At 37.2% G+C, this 14,128-nt stretch overlaps 1 protein-coding gene across 1 annotated transcript; it reads right to left on the bottom strand.

The window, feature by feature from the left end:
* Positions 1-6,354: 6,354 nt before the first annotated feature.
* Positions 6,355-10,671, bottom strand: LOC121406371. The gene is made up of 3 exons (XM_041597412.1): positions 10,589-10,671; positions 10,205-10,433; positions 6,355-7,688 (listed from the first exon to the last, which is right to left on the bottom strand). The coding sequence occupies exons 2-3, from the start codon at positions 10,383-10,385 to the stop codon at positions 7,051-7,053; spliced, it is 819 nt and encodes a 272-aa protein (XP_041453346.1). The 5' UTR covers positions 10,386-10,433; positions 10,589-10,671; the 3' UTR covers positions 6,355-7,050.
* Positions 10,672-14,128: the final 3,457 nt, after the last annotated feature.

The following is a 14,128-nucleotide window of genomic DNA, read 5'->3' as shown; positions in this document are numbered from 1 at the left end:
ATGGTGATGGTGGTGATGATGATTTTCATGATGATCGTGAATATGCTCGTAATGACGCTGATGTTTGTGATGACGATGTTTGTGATGATCGTGATGATGACAAAAGTGTGGTGATGTTCATGATGGTGATTGTGGTTGAGGATGAATGGAGGAAATAAAGAAATGACAACAGGAAGGAGGAGGAAAAGAGAGACGAATGAAAGAAACAAGAAAAAGCATGAGAGAGGGAAGGAAATGAAAATCAAGAGCACAAAGGGAACAGAGGAAACAAAGAATGGAGGGGAAGAGAAAAAAGGGAAATGAGAAAAGGGAAGGTCATGAGAGAGAAACGGGAGAATAGAAGAAGAAAGGGGCGCAGGAGAGAGAAAATAACAAGATGGAAAGGGGTAAATAATGGAAACAAAGGAAAGAGGGGGGAAAAGGAAAGGGAAGTGAGGCAAGAAGGACAAGGAAGAGAGAGGGGAGAAAGAAAGAAAAAGGTGCTGAAGGGAGGTATATAGGGAACAGATTTTTTTTTTTACATGGAGATGGGGAAGACAAAGGAACGGAGAAAGGGAAAGACAAAAGGCAAATAGATGTAGGAGTGAAGAAAGGATGAGAGAAAAGGGGGTATGAGAGTTAACATTATCATGATCACGGTGTCGATCCGGGGGGGATATATCCCCCATACAATATTTCAGGTTGGGGGACGGCCTGTGATGACCTCCCTCCCCAATAATTTGAGGTCGAAAATTATATTTTTCATGATGAATCATATGACAAATTATAATAATTGTTAATATTATTCTTAATATCATTATCAACATCATTATTATTTTTGTAATCATAATATCAATAATAATTATTATGATTATCATGATAATTAGCATAATGATGTTAGTGACGGTAATCTTATTTACGCATAATAACCATTGACATGGATTTGCTCATAATTTTCTTTCTTACGTTTATTGCTGTTGAATAAAACAATTTCTTTCAGAAACTGTTTCAAACAGGAGAATGGAGAAAGAAAGAAAAAATCCAGGAAGAAATAGCATGATTATGCTTTTATACTTGACATTTTTTAAATGTACACCTTCCCACAACCAATCGCATGTGGTGTGTCTACTTTATTTTACAATCATTTGAAATATCACTTCATTTTGTTAGTTTTCCTTATTCAAGTTAAATAAGAGAAGAAAATACAAATGAAATGAGAAGTGAAATCTAAGAGTGTATAAATGAGTCGTATGTATGAAAGCCGATCATTAGAGTTCTCAAAATGGTCTATTTTTAGGTCAATTTTTTTCCAAAAATTTGCGCTCGCGCATGGCGCTCGCATCGTTGATATAGTCCTTATAATCTTGCAGAAAGCTAAACTTGTAAAGCTAACGGCTATTGTAAAAAGTGAAGGAAATACAAAAGAAACGAGAATTGAAATGTTAAAGAGAGTGTAAAAGGGATATAACAATGAAAACCGGTAAGAGTCCCAAAATGTCTCCTTTTCATGTCATTTTTTTTTTATTTGAGCTCGCGCTCGCATTATTGATACAGTACTTAGGTTTTTAGTCTCGTTGAAATAAAATAATACATTACACTTAAAACTTCAGTCTGATAGGAACTGCCGCTCCCCCACTTGCATAAAGACGTGGGGTTCAGAGGCCATGCACCCCAAGAATTTTTCACGACCAAAAAAGAAAAAAAGAAACGAAAGAGAAAACGGTGAAATAAGATATATATTATAAAATATCATAAAGAAATTTATCACAAAATTAGATTTTGCATTAAAATTGTATACTTTTTGCTCTTAATGCCATGTCTGGCCCCTAAGAGGATTAGACCCGTAATGCCCCTCACCCCCCCCCCCCCCCCCTCTCCAAACTATTTTTTTTATCTCTCATACAGAACAATATATGTGTCGGTCATCCCCCAACCAGGAACACATATTTTCTTTGATCAACTCTCGAACACAAATTATAAGATGGGCATAGTGATCAAATCGAGATACTTGTGGGTGTCCTATTTCGAACTAAAACCATTCAAGCCAGTTCGTAGTTCCTTCCTGCGCATAATCAGAGGAAGGTCATTTGTACTTAAGTGACATGGTGGTTTAAAATTTAATGAGATACGCACCAACTTTGATGTCTTGATTATTCATATATTCTTTTGAATTGTGTTTTTTCGTATACATCCACAAAAAACAACAATGCGTCCACGAACGACTGGTATTTCACAGTTTGCCAAGTATATTGTGCAACATGCTATGATATGCATTCAAAGTAGGAATGCAACAAATACCTTCCTAAAGCGTTTTAATTCGTGTGCTATTCTAGTCAACCGGGGCCCGTTGAAGAAAGAGTTGCGTTTAAACGCAAGCCAACAAATCAATCGCAAGTCCCAAATGCGCGCTGTTGATTGGTTGAAAATCAAGTTGCCCATGATTTTTAGAGTTGCGATTGATTGCAACTCTTTCTGCAACGGGCCCAGGTCTATTCAATTTCTTCATCCTGATATGTAAGGCATGCTTACGTAATATCTGGCTTTGAAATCTGCCTATCATAATGAAAGAAATGAAAGGTCATATGACCAAAATTGTCCATGAAGTAACTACGAACTGGTCTATTATATTGCTCTGTAAGACTTTAACCAGTCTTTTTACAAATTCGAAACAGGTCCTGGGGACCGATTCGTAAAGCTGTTCGTGAGTTAAGAGCGACTTTAAGAACGACTGGTGAACCTTACGCGCTTAACCATTACCAATGAATATACCATTTACCTCACCAGTCGTAAGTTAAGTCGCTCTTAACTTACGAATAGCTTTATGAAACACCCACCTGGGCTTTCGGAAATCAATGGAGCACAAGAATGGCACGCTGGATGCGCGCCTGGAAGTTCAGTGCCAATTGGAATGCTAAAATTCCAATTGTTACTCTATAGAAACCCATTGATGCGTCTTGCATAAATTACAAGAGTTACAGCTCCTTCCGACTCGCTGCTTGTAAGTAGCTGTCGGAAAATAGATGGAATTTCTATATATTGGAATCACATCAATGACTTTACATCGGATAAATAATTTGAAGAGCTTTTTCATCAGTTGTTCCTCATTTTGGGAATTTTATACCAATTGTTATAACACTGAGACCTGAAAATCTGAAGGAAAGTCCCATCTTATCCAGCAACTGTACTAATTATGGGAGCTGGCGCCTTTGGATGTTTTCACGGATAAATATTGTGCTATACAATACAAATGTTTATCATCATTATAATCAACATCATCATCAAGATTGTCGATGACGTAGACACTATCGTTTGGATGGAAGTGAGGATGAATTTATTGAAAAGGGGGATTTCAAATCGTTTTATCAACCTGTCAAAGTGAGCAAAATGGATTACGGAAAGCGTGATGATCATTACGCCAGAGCCGCGGCGCCACAAGACAGTGCGCAGATCAGTGCTCGACAGCAATAGAGGTAAGTCTTTTTTCATGATATTTCTCACAACTTTGCACACACCCCTTCTCTTTTCACAAAAAATCATTAAAACTTCCTGATATAACTAACCGTTAATTGAGACATCAATACATTCTTCTGTTCCTTCTTCTTCCTCTTCCGCTTTGAAATGATGAAGATAAACGCATCGATTGTGTGTATGCATGGAACTTTTCACATACTATTGTTTCATAATATTTATAAAAGGCTCTTTTTCTTTGAAGGGGCCACATTTTCCCAAAGAAAAATTTGACAAGCAAAAAAAAGGTTTTAACCAAAAATTCAGGAGACTTCGTCCACGAATATTTGACAAGCCCCCCCCCCAAAAAAAAAAACGGGGGGTGTGGTTTAACCAAATATTAAAGGGATTTCGTCCACAAAAAAATGTAATAGTAAAAGGCTCTTCACTTTCAAAGGGGAAGGGGGCGCACTTCTGTTTTTTTTGGGGGAGGGGGCACGTGCCGGCTGTGCACCCCCCCCCCTGGATCCACCAGTGGCCTAGTCTGCATACCTTCTTGCAACTGAGCGAAGCACTTTTGCAATCTATGTGTTTTTATTGTGTCTCACTTGCCACATTTCACTGTTAATTGTTTTCTATTTAGTGAAATTGATAAATGTATTGGCTTAATCAAGAAATATTGACGGGGGCCCTCGAACTTGCATACAGAGTATTATACAGTGCGTATCAAAAAAAAGTTTACACTTTGAAAAAGCCCTGGGAATTAAAAAATATACAACATGTGGGTAATTTTTTCACATATAATTATGGATTTGGGTCTCATCTATCCAATGAAGGTAAAAGTTTTGACAGAATGTTACACTTGAGTGAGCACTGTCCATTTTTGTAAAGCTCGCAGAAATCTGTTTGCGCAGAAATGCTTGTTTTCACGCTGTGTCAAGGGGAAAGGGCGAAATCAAACTTACCCTGCGAAGCATTTCTCATAAATTTCCCTAGCACTTTTAGCCAATTGAAATAAAACGGATACATTCAAGCATTTTGTAACAATTTTGCCGCCCAAATTTGAGATTTCAACACTTAGTAAGCACAACCTTTACCCTTTTTGTGCCAGCTGGATCTGAGGACATAACTAAATCTGAACAAAAGTTTATATCATACATCTCCAGCATTTTTCACTAAGTTTTTAGCATTTAAAGTTGGTTTACATTTCATTTTCATTTAATACTTGTTTCTCCACACTTTTCCCAAGCTTGGCAATGATTAACAAAATGAAAATCAAGCCTAAGCCATTTCATGTAAATCACAGCTCAGTGTAAAGCAAATATCGTCACGATGGACTCGGTGTGTGGGGGAGTGGGATGGGGCGCAATACATTCGTCGAAGTGTTTTGGGCAAGGAAACAAGTTTAAAAAGGTAAAAGATATCTTCATATAAATTTTACTTGCTAATTTCCACGTGTTCTTCATGATTAAGGTCTACTTTTATTCGCATAACTATTTCAAAGTTCTGCGCAAATCATTTTTCACCAACTTTTCAAAAGTAAGTGGTGCTCACTCAAGCGGAAATATTTTTCGACAGTTATATCGTCATTTGCTTAAATGGATCTGTACCAATGCTAAAACGTGGAAAAATCGTCAGGATATTACAAATATATAATTTTACAGAATTTTTTCTGAGTGTAATCTTTTTTTTGATACGCACTGTATATATTATGCCCTTTTTCTTCGCAGATGTTTTGACAAAGCAATCCCTTTACAAGATGAAGGTATCAAAATTGTCTTCAAAGTGCGTTATTTCGAACCCGCTTGTCTGATAATCAAGTTCGCAGTTTGCAATAGTGTTTGGTCATAAAACATTACTCGAATGGCCCAACGACTATTCCAAGTTTTCATTAAGATGAGCACTGATTAACACATTCAAAATATGTTTTGTATGTTCTTATTTGCACCATAACTGTTTATTGAATCATTAAAAATGGGAAAAACATGATATACAATAAAATCTAGCATATAAAGATATTGAGATATTGCAGGAGTAGGGTGGCTACTGGAGTTAGAGTTAGGGTTCACTACACAGTGTTAGGGTTCACTACATAGAAAGTTCTCTGACCTATAGAATACTGAAATGAATCTAACCTGTACATGAAAGTTCTCTGACCTATGGAAATAAGGCTCTACACAGGTATAACAAGTTGGGGGCGTTTATATTTCCTTGATAGACAAATTGTTCATTCATTGTCGCATCATAAGTGTAACCGTTTCTTTCTGTAAATTTGCGAGCGAGCAAGCAAAACAATTACAATCATAGCGACTAGATATACTTTATTAAATATCTATAAAGTTTTGTTTATAATTTTGGGTAAGGTTGGACAAAGGAGTTGTCGTTAAAAAGTAGTTTAAAAGACTTGAGGAAATGGGGATTAGTGGAAGCGCCACATGAAAGCGCTGGTTCGTTTTCACCTACTACAACCATCGTCGTAGAGGGCGTAGTTGATGTAACGGGTATGACGCGATGAAACACCAAACTTTAATACAGAGTTTTCGCACCTCAATTGAATTCAATTCAATTCTTTTATTTCATTTCCATTCAAAACATAATACAAAGTAATATAAAACAATACAAATCAAATACAATTTTACAGAAGGGCATTCTTACTTCGTAAAAAAACAGTATAATATAGAGCATAAATGGATCCCCAGAACGGATTAAAAAACACTGTAAATATATTGAAAATGTCCATCAAATGACAATGAAAAGCTGGGAGGTCTTTGTCGAACATTGGTGAAACGGAATAGCAGCTTTGTCCTAAGTTCCGGTGCTGACGAAAAATTACATGTCGTTTGTCCGGAGTCCAGGAGGACCAATCGGCTTGTTTGATTCGCCAATTTTCGACAAAGACTTCGTGGTTGCTCTTTTTCATGAAGAACACTTGGCAATGCATTTACTATGTCCTTTAATCCTTTCTGAGTTGCGGTGTAGAAACCCCTCCCAACTGTTCATTGTCATTTGACGGTCATTTTCAATACATTTACTGTGATTGTGGATACACCTCGTGCATCTTGGACGCGGAAACTTTGATCGATTGTCCAAGGGCCCGCTTCATAAAGAGTTGCAATTGTTCTAACTTTGTCATCATGGCAAATACCCATGGCAACAGGGCCCAGCAGCCAATCAAAATCAAGGTTACCATGGTAGCTGCCATAACGGCAAAGTTGCCTCTTTATGAAACGGACCCCAAATCAAGAGAAATAGGTTGACGATCCTTAATTTCTCCTTTACTTTCGTCTTGCTTGGCACCTTATCAAAATACCCTGCATGCTTTATTTTAGCAATTACTTCCCAGACACTTTCTAGAACGTAGAGAATCTATTGTCAAAAGCCCTTCATGACAAAGCAGCCTTTGTCGAAAATCGGTGAATCAAAACAGCAGTGTCGTCGCAGACGACATATTTGCAATTTTTCGAAATTTAAGACGATGTGCAGTCCCGGCCCACCAGCTTTCGACAATGACATTTTATCACGGCGTTTGGGAGTTCCCATTGATTGAACCCCAACTTTGATTGCTGAAATGAATTGTCCCGTAAAGATCGTTAGTATTTTCTTACATCATCGTTAGCAAGGCAACTATGGTTGGATACGCATAGCGTAGAGCCTTTCGTATGCAGGTAATGCATGCTCTGCACACTCTTCAACAATGGCGGGACTCGAGGATTCCTTCGTAGGATCGGGTGCCTTGCCAAAGCCCTTCCCTTTCAAGGCATTCGATAACACGATGCTGTCCTTCAGAGTCGGATTGGCGATGTCCCCGACGTCAGTGCAGTGCCAGTTCAGCTGATCGGCACTGACGCTTTCCCAATCTAGCATCTTGGGAGTGTACTCGATGCCCATCGCTTCGCAGTACTTCGGCAGGATCTTCTCGGGTTTTGTCACCAGGTCGTCTGCGTCGATTATGGGAGGCGCTGACTGGCCGAATTCCGTCTGGACGAATTGATAGAACTTTTCAAGGTCGTGATAGATGTCCTTGAATGTGCTTAGATTGAAATCCGGGTTGAGATTGAGGTCGTTCTCGATGCGCGCAAGAGAGCGGAAGGACTTCTTCGGATGGCGGATGAGGAAGGAATGTTTGTAACCGCGGTCGACGACGTCGAAGTGACCTCGGATTCCTTCGACCATTCCCTTGACGAAGAGGACTTTGGCACCCGGATAATCGGCGTTCAGAAGCTCCTTGATATAACTGTACGTGTACTTGTCATTTAGCATATCTGGGGATAGAAAGTGATGTTTCACTGATTATATCAAACTTAATTAAAGGTCAAGTCCACCCCAGGAAAATGCTGACTTGAATAAATAGAGAAAAATCAAACTAGCATAGTCCTGAAAAATTTCATCAAAATCGGATGTAAAATAAGAAATTTATGACATTTTTAATTTTAAGTGACGCTTATTTTTCACAAAAAAATTATATGCAGAACTAGGTGAGTCAGTCGATGATTTCTATCACTCACTAATTCTTTTGTTTTTATTGTTTGAATTATACAATATGTCATTTGTTTATAGATTTGACAATAAGGACCAACTGGACTGAACCAAATAGTATTAAACAATGCTAATTCCACATGTTCAGAGAAGAATTAATCGTTGTATCATTTGACAACGAGGAGAAAATTGAAATATTTCATATTTCACATAATGAAATACAAAAGAAATAGTGAGTGGATGACGTCATCAGTCTCCTCATTTGCATACCGACCAGGATGTATAACTGTTTTGTGAAATTAAGCGAAATTTAAAATGTTATAACTCTTTTATTTTACATCCGATTTTGATGAAGTTTTCAGTGTTATGCTTGTTGGATTTTTCTCTTTTTAATCAAATCAACTTTTCGTTGGGGTGGATTTGTCCTTTAAAGGGGAGTTCACCCTGACAAAAAGTTTATTGTAAAAATAGCAAAAAAATAATAAAAAATATTGCCGAAGGTTTGAGAAAAAATCATCAAATAATTAAAAATTTATTAGAATTTCAATTATTTGATTTGTGACGTCATATGCGAGCAGCATTCCTACATAGCGAATGGTAAAAAATCAATGAAATGTCTTTTTTCTCAGAAAATTGAAAATGGTTTTCACTGTAACTTTTGTATATCAATAGACAAATCGTTTCACACCCGATCATGAAAATAAAAAAAAAATTAAGTCATCAGGAACCATACAAAGTTTGAAATTCATACATTTTATATTACATAACACATGGGGCAGCTGCTCGTTTATGACGTCACAAATCAAAATTTTGAACTCTAATAACTTTCTTACTCTTTAACGGATTTTCCTCAAACCTTCACCAATATTTTTTACTATTTTTTCTGCTATTTTTACAACAAAGTTTTCTTCAGGGTGAAATTGGCCTTTACTAGCGCTTAACACTTAGGCATACTTTATCAGAAGTCACTAAGCGCTCTACAATAATGCATCATAATAGTTAACCAAATTTTAGCATAGCAGCTGTTACGCGCGCTGCGTTTCAAGGGATAAATTCCCACCGGGTACCCATTCACCTCACCTGGGTTGAGTGCAGCACAATGTGGGTCAATTTCTTGCTGAAGGATAATCCCAGGGTGGACACGTAAAATAGTAGGGGGCACAATACCATCTTTTATGATGGAGAAAAATACATCGGGTTAATTTATTTTGGGGTTAAAATGACTAAAATGACCTTACATTTTAGTGTGATATACCCCCCCCTTTTTTTTTTTGCTTGTTAAATTTTTCCAACCCCTGGTCCCCCTACCTTAGAGGACAGAATTCATGTCCGTATCCCTTAGATTTAAAGACGCGATTCAAAACCACTAGACCACGACACATCCACTAGCCCACAATGCCCCCCCCCGGCGTTGCCCCCACTGAACATTTAGGAAATACAAATCTGAGCTAGAGGGTCTGTGACGAAATCGAAATCAATCGAGTATGCACTATAGGCGGGAGCGGAGTGACGTCACATCCGCTTAACTACGACAGCACTGACCTTAATGCGATAAAAAGTATAAGAAATACAATGAAAATATTGTCAGAATATTAAAATTTTAGAAAGATTTGTAAACTTCCAGATAATGTACGAAATGGTCAAAAGCAATTATATCGACTCTAAGTCATACTTAAATCTTTGTGAAACACACTCAGGACGAAACTGCCATTTTGATTTTGATTCACCTAATTTTCAACAAAGACCTTCCTGCTGTTTGTTATTTGATGGGCATTTTCAATACATTTACTGCGTTCTTGAACGCGTCGTGCATCGTGGTGAGCGGAATTGTCGCTTACGACTGAAGTTATTTTCGTGACTGAAGTCACTGAACGGCGCGTTGTGGCCCAGTTGTTGATTAGTCTTTGACTTTGAAACAGAGGGTCGTGGGTTCAAATCCCAGCCATGGCGTAATTTCCTTCGGCAAGAAATTTATCCACATTGAGCTGCACTCAACCCAGGTGAGGTGAATGGGTACCCAGCAGGATTAGTATCTTGAATGCATGAGCGCTGAAAGGCAGCTCGAGCTAAAGCCGGGGTAACAATGCCCCGCCTCGAAATAGAATAGTTCGAGATAGATGACACTTTTCAAATGCCTATTATTATTATTATTGTTTTTGTTATATTATTGTTATTATTATCCATTATCATTGTTAATATTTCTATTAATATTATTTGTATTATCTTTAGTAGTAGTAGTAGTAGTAATAGTAGTAGTAGTAGTAGTAGTATTTTAGGCATATAGTTATCAGCAAAAACCTACTTGGCATATCATCTCCCCAGTGGATCTCCCGATCGGGGCCGAACGAGTAACAGGCCAGGTAGGGCTCCCAGAACACCTCCGTATCTCCGCGAGCCGACATCGATCGCGCAAACGCCGTCGACACCGACCGCGGCGTGCTCCAGACCATGATGCGAGCGGGGTTTGGGGAGCTGCTGGCCATGACCTGATATTTCGTTGATAACGTCCCCCTCCAAAATGCAAATCCAAACTGTTAATAGAAAAGGTATGTTAACAAAATTTAGCATTGTATGAGTACTGATTTGAAGAATTTTATTCTATCTTAACTGTATTCCCTCCCCTGTTGAAAAAAAAAGAAAAACAGAATGCCTTAATTTGTTTTAAATCAAAAATTGAATTACTCACCCAAGACCTAGGTTGTACCAAATAGAGTCTCTCCTGCTATGAGCGGTGTATCAGGTTCGAACCGGTGTATATCTCTATAAGATCTTTGTTAGGCGTTGTGATCATTGAGGAAAATATATATTATCTTCTCAATCTCAAAGTCTAAGATCATGATCAAAGATCAAAGGGTGCCCATTGTTTGATATCGTCGACATTGAAATGAAAGTTCAAGGCAATGTTCAAACAAACCACAGGCTGACTCAGAGAATGGGAAAAATTTTCAAAGAAGGGGCGCTAAATGAAGGTGATTTGGGTCAGAAAACAATCTAGACAAGCAAGAAAAAAAATTCTCCAAAATAAACCGTGATTTCGGAGAAACAATGACAAGCAAGCGAAGAAAAAATAGTTATCGTTAATTGTGATTTACAAGTGGGAAGCTCTCTGTGGCGATAATGATTAGATAGTCCTGGTTTAATTTCTAAATCTAAAACAAAATTAGATCCAAACAGATTTTCTTGTTCATTAATCTAATATGCTAATTTTGTTTATATCAAGGCTTAAAAACTTGACATTTTAAGCATTTTTGTAATTATGAAGACGACGCATGGGTTGATACATTTTAACATTTAATGCGAGTGCAAATCGCGAGCCGATCTTTTTAAAATAAACTGTTATAAAAGGGGATTATAAGTAGCTTATTATATAGCTTGGTACATTTTACAGATAATTTGAAAATATATTTGTAAATTAAAAGATAATGAAAGCTTGATGTCCGAGCTGAAATATGTTTTGTATATTGATTTCATAACTTCATATTTTAAGCTCCACATCAACCTTTTGAGCAAGATATGAATCTCATCGAACAGGCAATGCGAGCAAAAAATATATAAAAATTTTATATAGTGACCTGAAAGTTTTTTTTTGTTGCAAGCCTTCCCCTCATCTTATTTTATTCACTCGTTTTCTCCTTTTATTTTCCTCTTCTTTTAGTCATCTTTTTTCCTTTTTATCTTTCCTCTTTTTTTTGTATTACTCCCCCTTTTTTGTTCCGCCATCTTTTTAAGGAGCACGTGCACCCCCTCCCCCCCGTAGCTACGCCCTTCAGAGTCTCTTCTGCTATATCATCTAGTTCGAACCGGTGTATATCTCTATAAAATCTTTGTTAGGCGGTTGGAACAATGAGGTAAAAGGTTGTTAATCACATAGTCTAATATCATGATCAAAAGGTGCTCATTGTTTAATATCGTTGACATTGAAATGAAAGTTCAAGGCCATGTTCAAACAAACCACAGGCTGACTCAAAGATCTCAAAGGAATGAAAGGGGAAGTTCTCCCTGATGTTAAATTAATTTGAATAAAAGTAGAGCAAACTGAGAAAAATAAATGTGAAGGTTTGATGAAAATCCATTGAAGAATAGAAGGGGGTATGAAATTTTCAAATGGAACGTGATAAATAAAGATATTTTGAATATAGAAAGGATGAAAATATTTGTCTATAATGATATATCCGCCGCAAAAATGAAATTACATTCAGAGTTCTGAGAGAAATCGCTTTTTTACTTCGTCACACGGCATTCCTTTGGGGAGGGGCTTCTGTGCTCATCTGTGACGTCACAAAATAAAAGTAAAAAAAATTATAACTCCATTGTTGTTTGAAACGGACGGATTTTGACCAAACGCTTTTATTGTGGCCTACAGCCAACATATTGTCAGGGTGAACTTCCCCTTTGACGAGTTGGCATGCAGGAGAATTATATTCTCATTAAACGAACACTTTTAATCAAGCGAATTACATAGAAATTTAACTTAGAAAATGGGTCTTCACCACAAATTTTAGGTTATTACCTACCCCCAAAATTGATAAGTAAAAGGGAGGGGGCAATCCCTGTAGCCACCCCCCGCGTACGCCACTGCCCCTCTCTCATTTTTTCATTCTCTATGCACATGCCCTTTATAACTTTCCAATCCTCCTTTCACCCCGTTTCTATTTGATTCTCATTTCCTCTTTTGTCTATCTTTCTCATTTTATTCTCTCCCATCTCCTCATACCCTTTCTCTCCCTCCCTTTCCATCAAGCCAGTTCGTAGTTCCTTTCTGCGCATGATCAAAAGATTCTACGCATGATCAGAAGAAGGTCATTTGCACTAAAGTGACATGGTGCTTTAAAATCTAATGAGATAAGCACCAACTTTGATGTCTTGATTATTCATATATTCTTTTGAATTGTCGTTTTCATTTACATCCACAAAAAACAATGCTTCCACGAACGACTAGTATTTCACAGTTTGTCAAGTACATTGTGCAACATGCTAAGATATGCATTCAAAGTAGGAATGCAACAAATACCTTCATTAAGCGTTCATTGGTGTGCTATTCTGGTCACCTGGTCTATTCAATTCCTTCATCCTGCTATGTAAGGCAAGCTTACGTAATATCTTGCTTTGAAATCTGCCTATCATGATGAAAGAAATGAAAGGTAATTTGACCAAAATTGCCCATGAAGTAATTACGAACTTGTCTATTTATTTTCCCCATCTCTTGCCCTTCTTTATCTTTTCTGTTCCCCTCTTTCCTCTTTTTCTCATTCCTATTTCTCACACAATCTCCCTCTCTATAATTATCCCTCTCATTCTCCTTTTCTATCCTCCTCTCTCTCTTTACATTCCAAATGGCTATCTCTTCTACATGTAATATCAATCTCTCATCCTCAGCTTTCTCTCCTCTGTTTTCCATTCCACTAATCCTCCTTTCCCCCTCTTTTATCGTCCTAATCAATATAAGAAACGCAATAATTTAAATTAATTTCTACTTGCATTTATTAAAGAAACATAAAAAACACATCAGCTGATAAGGTATTGGAAAAACACACTGTGAACATCTAGCGAGTATGATCATATTCATCTCCCAGCCGATTTTATCAACCAGTATTTTCATCTTACTTTGAAATATACATATTTGAATATTACATAATTCATAAACTTTAGTTTTATCACTCTAATACAGTAAACTGAACCATGATAAGGCTATCTTTATTGTAAAATATAAAAATAAATAAGTAGAAATTTATAATTAAAATGTTATTTATAAACAAATATTTGCATAAGGTCTATATCATTTAATATAGATTAAAGAAAATGAATTATTTAAAGCTATATTTGATCAGTATTCATTCAAATTGGCCATATTTGGATTTATGTTTTCATCCTTACATTTTTTTCTGAATGTTTAAATAAATAATAATATAGGATTTGTATAGCGCATGTAGCCACCTTGCTAGGTGCTCAAAGCGTTCCTATATTACACCGGCTAAGCTGGTCTACCGACTCTGGTGCACACAGCTTTTTGAGGAATTACTTCCTGCCGGTACCCATTTATCATACCTGGGTCGAGTGCAGCACAGTGTGGATAAATTTCTTGCTGAAGGAAAACACGTAATGGATAGGATTTGAACCCACAACCCTCTTTTTGAAAGACAAGAGTCAGAACCACTAGACCACGACGCGCCCTCTATATACATGTATATTAGAAATAAACAAATTATAAAAGGCTTTTGCAAAACAT

The sequence above is a fragment of the Lytechinus variegatus genome, chromosome 19, assembly GCF_018143015.1.
Source record: "Lytechinus variegatus isolate NC3 chromosome 19, Lvar_3.0, whole genome shotgun sequence".
NCBI lineage: Eukaryota > Metazoa > Echinodermata > Echinoidea > Temnopleuroida > Toxopneustidae > Lytechinus > Lytechinus variegatus.
This window is presented reverse-complemented; position numbering and strand designations above follow the sequence as displayed.